General features: G+C 45.2%; 1 protein-coding gene across 1 annotated transcript; it reads right to left on the reverse strand.

Moving 5' to 3' along the window:
* Positions 1-2630: 2630 nt before the first annotated feature.
* On the reverse strand, positions 2631-5640 carry OTUD1 (OTU deubiquitinase 1). Its single transcript, XM_034402674.3, has one exon. The coding sequence runs from the start codon at positions 4776-4778 to the stop codon at positions 3519-3521; it is 1260 nt and encodes a 419-aa protein (XP_034258565.1). The 5' UTR covers positions 4779-5640; the 3' UTR covers positions 2631-3518.
* Between the last annotated feature and the right edge of the window lie 681 nt (positions 5641-6321).

The raw sequence follows: 6321 nt of genomic DNA on the forward strand, positions 1-6321 counted from the left end.
CAGTTGCCAAGCCTCTGAATTTTGATCATGTGATCATGGCAAAGTTGTAACAGTTGTTAAGTGTGAAAAAGGTCATCACTTTTTTCACTGATGTTGTAGCTTTGAATTGTTACTAACTGTTGTAAGTCGAGAACTACCTTAACATGTTTTTGCATGGTGGATTTTTATAATACCTTGCAATTTATGAAAAGAAGACACCGCCCCCCCCCAAAAAAAGGATACAGGAAATAAGTGTTTAATGTTACTCATTCCTTGAAATGATTGACATAATTTAAGACATCCTAGGTCAGTCATTGTGTAGACAATATACACACATCCTTGTGTATGTATATACTGAGGATATGAGAATTTCAAAGTGCAGGTATGCATGTGGGGAAAAGCACTTCTTTACTAGTCCTAAACCTCTTGTGGGGAACTTTGGAGGATAGGGAAGCATTTTCTTCATTATTGACTGTTGGTCAGCGAATACGTACTATATAATGAACATGTATTGAATAAAATATTGACAGTTAGTGCTTCTGGTGGGCTACCATGTGACAGAATGTCAGGCTTGCCCAGCTTTCAGCTTCAGCCAGATCTTTTATGTTCCATGGATTCATCACTCCAATAGAGAATACATCATTTCCCACAGCAACTAGTCAGTGTGGAAAATCAGACCTTTGAATGTATGCTTTAAAGTTTTCTGTTAACTCATTTGATGGCCTAGATCAGTACTCCTTAATTTGGTGTCCTACAGATGTGTTGGGAATTCCCAGAATTTGCAGTCACAATGACCATAGGAATGATGAAAAATGCAATTGAGTTGCATCTGGAGGATATTAAGAGAAGCTCAGGAAATGAAGTCAGCATCAAACAGAATCTAAGGTGAGAGAAATTCAAAGCATAGCTCAAGACACTTTGATGGAAAATTCACATGACACCACCCCCTTTTTCTTAAATGTAGCATTGAAAGAAATTGTTGGGTTTCAGTGCTATGAAAAAATGCAACGCATGATCCCTGAAATTTTCAGCTTTACTTTGTGTCCAATGGCCAAACCAGCTCTTATCCAGGCTTTATAGTAAATGAGTTTTATCAGAAAACTTGACTCCAACGACATTTAACCTTGACACTCATATCTCTTCGAATTTTTTTCTTCTTCTGCCTTTTCCTAAAGATTACAGCCTCCCACCACAAATTCTTCTTCAAAAGTTATGTTTATATCTGCAGCTTTTTATAAATGGATTCATGTTTATAAAAGTAATAAATATGCCTATGCCAAGTACAGGGACAGAGCACACACCTATTTTGTGGGTGGATAGTTACAAAATGACACTTCATTATCCAAATCATGGTTTCCGCTGGTGATTCCCAGTTCCAAACAGGACTAGTCTGGTTTATAAATTGATGTTAATGAGAATGAACTCGGGAGCAAAATTCTGTATGCTTCATCCAATATAAAGTAAGAGCTTTGTTATTCTTCCACAATCTTGCAACCCTGGACATATTGTACTTGGGGCAGCTTTCATTAATATTGCAAAGAAGCAAGCTTGAAAATCTCTTTTGTGGCAAAACCCTTCTATTTTATGATTGGCTTCACAGAGGAACCCCTTTCTACTGCTAGAAGAAAAAGCAGACTCCACTTCCATATTCTTAGGCAAATTCTGCTCATTTTTAGGACATCAGTTTATAGGATTTGATTCAGAACAGCCTGATGTCAAGTTAATTCTACAAATATGACACTTCCTGTAAAATGTGGTTTCTGCAATTTGATTAGCACACAACAGGATTTGTTGTAACTGGAATTCTTGATTAGTCTATAACATGTTCTTACCTGTCCATGCTTATTCAATATGTTTGATTGATTTTAATAAAGCTGATTTCTATGTATGCTGTCAGCATAATATTACAGCATATTGTAATTCTAAGCATCATGAAAAATTCTATTAAATATGTAAACTGTTGCCTTTGGGGCTGAATGGTAGGAAGTCTTCCAGCCTGTAGTGAAAAAATTACATCTTTACCACTTTGTGGTCCCAATTTCTCTTCCAACTATATTATTAGGTAACTAACTTAGCCCCAATATGCAGTCTATTCTGTTTCCCTCCCTTTCCCCACAGGTCCTGCAATTATAATCATTAATACATTACTTTGAAATGGAAAACACACTAAAATTAAGATTCAAATAAATTGAATTCTGTTTAATTGTGTGAATACTTTTCTCCCAGAAGTAAAAAATCCCAGCTCTGCTGATTTTGCATCACTGCCTTCACCAAAAATATGGTTCCTCACTTTCCATGAACATTTGTAAGAGTAATGTTATCTTCTAACCAGTTTATGACCTTGGATCTAGGTTATATATTAAATGGTCCATATAAAGTCTTGACTTCTCAATCCTTCCCCACTATTCAAAAAGCAGAAACAACAGGACAAAAATCATGGAGATACTCCAACATCTACATTCATTACACTTGATTCGCAGGTGCCCTTTCCTATTCACTATTCCTGATGTGGATCCAGTAGCAAGTCTAGTGCCAAAGTACCAAAGAAAAAATCAGGATTTGCGAAGAGCTTTCACTTTCTTTCTGCAGCCTAGCCAGAAACCCCAAGTTTAAGACAGATGTTTTCACCCACATAGATATGTGTCAAGAGATCCAAGCAAAACTATACATTTATTCCAGAATGCTAAGAATATTGCTATTATACAAATACAGTATAAATTCCAAAGTCACAAGATAAAAAAGTACAAACTCCATTTAATAAATATATCTAACCATTTCAGTTCATTCAAAATTGAAGAGGGTGGCTTCTACCTTGGTTGTTTGACCCAGCAAACCATACAAACTTAGTATAAATATATTTGTACATAATACTATCTTAAGCCAATTAGAAACAAAAGAATGTGATAAACCTGCTGATGGACTACCAAGGGGCAGACAGGAGGCATTTATACTCCTAAAAAGAGCAAGACTACTTTTAAAGTATCTTTCTGTGTCTGCAAGTTTTTTTAAACCACATTGTTTATGTGTGATTAACAAACAAAAAAGATCAATCAAATAAACTGAAAACCCAGCTTACTCCAGCTAACTGAACATAGAAGCCCAATTGCTCTCCACCTTTGCTAGAAAGCAATACAATTTTTCATTGAAAGAATGATACTGTTAATGTGTCAGATATTAACATAAAATAACTGTTATGCTATCAGCCATGTAGGCCAGAAAAAAAATCTATAGGCAAAGAAAGAATGAAATTAAATTTTATTTTGGCGGTGAACAAAGACTAGAAAAAGTGCAAAAAGAAAAAAAGAAAATCCTCTCTTAAAGAACAGAGTGTATGGAAATAAAAGAAACATTATATACACAAAATGAAAGATAGGAAAATAACTAGTATCTGATAATCTATAGATAAGCATTCATTATAAATCTCTCTCTCCCTTCCTTCTCTTCAGGTTTTTGCTCCATGTAAGAATTACAACTGCTAGAGAAAGAAATGGAGAACAATTAAGGCACCAGAACAGCAGGTAAGGGATGCAACGCCTATCTCAGGAACAGGCATTCTGCTCAATGTACATCTTGGACAAGGACACTGCCATGGTTTTGGCCAGCTCCTCATCCCTCCTGCGCTGCACCTGAGTCTTCCTGCACCACTCTTCATATTCTGGATTGGGACACTGACGATCCAGCACAGCATCATAGTGGCCGTTGCTAAGCCAGCTCAACCAAATGCTGGCTCGGCTCGGATCCTCGGGGCCCAGGTAGTGGGTCATGGTGGAGACGGTCGGGCTCTCGGATCTGCCTCCGGTGGTGAGGTGGATATTGACATTCAGCATTTGCCCCATGGCCAGAAGCTCAGGGTAGCCGGCCCAGGCGCCGTCCTGGGCCGCGTTGATCAGGAACTCCCCCACGTCGCCTTCGATGATGGGTGCAAAGTGCTCCAGGTGGTCGGCGATGTAGTGCACGGTCTGCTCGCGAAGATCCCCATGCAGCCGCTGGTCCCCATTGATGGCTTTGCAGACGGCCCGGTACAAACAGTTGCCGTCGGGAATGATATGGAAGCGGAAGCGGCCTTTGTGCCGCAGGTACTTATCTTGCTTTTCCACCTCGGCCAGGTACAACGCCAGCTTCTCGCTCCGCTCCGTCTGACGCAACTGGCTTGGGCTCGCCTCCTCGGCAACTTTCAATGTGGTGGCGGGCTGAGACTCAGCTGCAATTCCCGAGTAGGAGCCGGCTGCTGCCGCCGCTTGCAAGGCCTGGCAATGCTCGTTGAAGCGGAGCCCGTGATTGCTGGGCTCCGGCTGCAAGGTTGGCTGGGCGGCGGCCGCAACTTCGCCCCCACTGCTCTCCAGCAGCAGCCACGGGTGGGCATTGGGAGACGCCTGCGGGTCCAGCTCCCCCACCGCTCCGACGGACTCCGAGTGCGGCACCAGTTGGATGGGTACGACTCTCTCAAGCTGCCGGCGGCGGGTCATTTGAGCCACGGAGCCAAAGACTTGCGGTTGCGGCGGCTGCTGCTGCGGCGTCGGCGGCTTCCTCTGGACGGGCCCCGCCGAAGGCAGCAGTTCCAGGCAAGAGAAGGCGGGCATGGTGTTGGCTGCTCCGGCTGTGACGGCACTCGCGGTCCCTCCTCCGCCACCTCCGACGTCGCTCTCAATTCCAACCGGGCTTTGTCCCGCGGGCTCCGGCGAGACTTTGAACACGACTCCCGGCCCGCTGGATGCGCCGCTTCCCGCCGCCGCCGCCGCTGCTGCTGCTGCTGCCGCCGCGGCCGGATAATGAGTGACGATAGTGCTGTAGAGCTGCATCCTCGGCTCTTTATAGGCTGTTGCGGTGGCGGCGCTCACAGCAACCCAGGAAGGCTGCAGGGGCCGGGCTAGGGAGCAACCGCTGCGGCCGCCGCTTTGCCGCCGCCCCTCCGTGCAAGTAGCCAGAAAGGATGAGGCGAGCGAGTAAAAATAGCCTCGGGCATCCCCGCCCCCCCGGCGTCGGCGTCCTGAGACCGCTTCCGCCCCCTCCTCAGTTCCTCACGCAGGCGGGGAGGTGGGTCCGCAGAAACAGCGCCCCCTCCCTTCGCCCTCCCGTTTTCCTCGGGCCGCGCCGAAGCGGGAATTCCTGCTGCGCCACAGCTCTGGGCGGCTCCCTCCTCCCTTTCGCAGGCCTAGGCCCTCCTGGAAGGTACTGGAGGCCCGGCAGAGGGGGAGCGGCCAGGGAAGGCCGGGCCTTGTTTACTTCCCGCCCTTCAGCACGTTGCGAGACACACGTCGCCAAGATGGGAGGGGCTTGGCGAGGAGCTGAGCTGAGCGGTCGCTCCCCGGCCACGTCCCTGCTGGGGCGTTTGACAAGGCTTCCGGCAGAGGTTGGCCGAGTTCCCCCTCCTGCCACAGCCGGTTGGCCAAGGACGTTAGCCGCAAAAACGCACAAGCGAGCGCGCGCACACATACACTCAGTTCGCTGTCTCTGCCGCCTCAGGAGGGCGGGTGGGGGGCGGCAATAGAAAATACTCGCTTTGAAGTCCCAGGGATTCACTTACAACGCCACGAGGAAGTTGCAATAACAACAAGGAGCGAAGGAAAGAGGAGAGTCCACCGGTGGGTAATAGTCAGGCACGAAGAGTCAGGTGGCGACCGCCACAGAGCTAGGAGGCTGTCATAAATACAGTGAGAAAATGCCTCTGAGCATGTATATAATGCCGAAGGAATGCAGAAAGAAATTCTACTGCCCTTCGGTCGCGTCATGTGCTATTGTGTTTTACTTTTTTTTAACGCAGTTGCTATTTAAAAGAAGTGTGTGTGTGTGTGAGAGAGAGAGAGAAGCAAATGGTATTGGGTATCCATTGGAGGGAATTGCAGAATACCAAATAATTTTTCTCCCCAGTTGCTTAGATTTAAAGCTCCCACGAGTGCATGTTTTCATCTTTGTGTATTATTTGCTCTTTAACATTGCTGTTTGGCTGAAACTCTGTTGTATCTATATATATTTAAGATGGATAGCTACCCAGTCTTTTACAGCATTGGGGGGGGGGAGTATTGCTTTATAGATTAATCTTGGGGGGGGTTGTTGTTGTTTTTAGCAAATTCAGATATTTCCTTTGGTTTCATTCAACATCCCAACACTTTTTTCTCTGTAGACCGAGAACTAATGAAATGTTGCGGTTCATGGCAGTAGTACTGGACAACATACCAGATCTAACCACATATACTAAGATCAAAATGCCCAGTATCACAGATTTCATCAACCTCTGCTTTACTACCTACTTTCAAGTCGATAAACAAATATACTAACAAATTAGAGGAACACCCATGCGATCACTACCTTCAGGAATCATAGCAGAGACTGTAATGCAATGTC

The sequence above is a fragment of the Pantherophis guttatus genome, chromosome 4, assembly GCF_059756535.1.
Source record: "Pantherophis guttatus breed Tessera chromosome 4, ASM5975653v1, whole genome shotgun sequence".
NCBI lineage: Eukaryota > Metazoa > Chordata > Lepidosauria > Squamata > Colubridae > Pantherophis > Pantherophis guttatus.

Excerpts from the sequence above, each read along its gene's own strand:
- OTUD1 (XM_034402674.3), bottom strand. The coding sequence starts at position 4,778 with ATGCAGCTCTACAGCACTATCGTCACTCATTATCCGGCCGCGGCGGCA.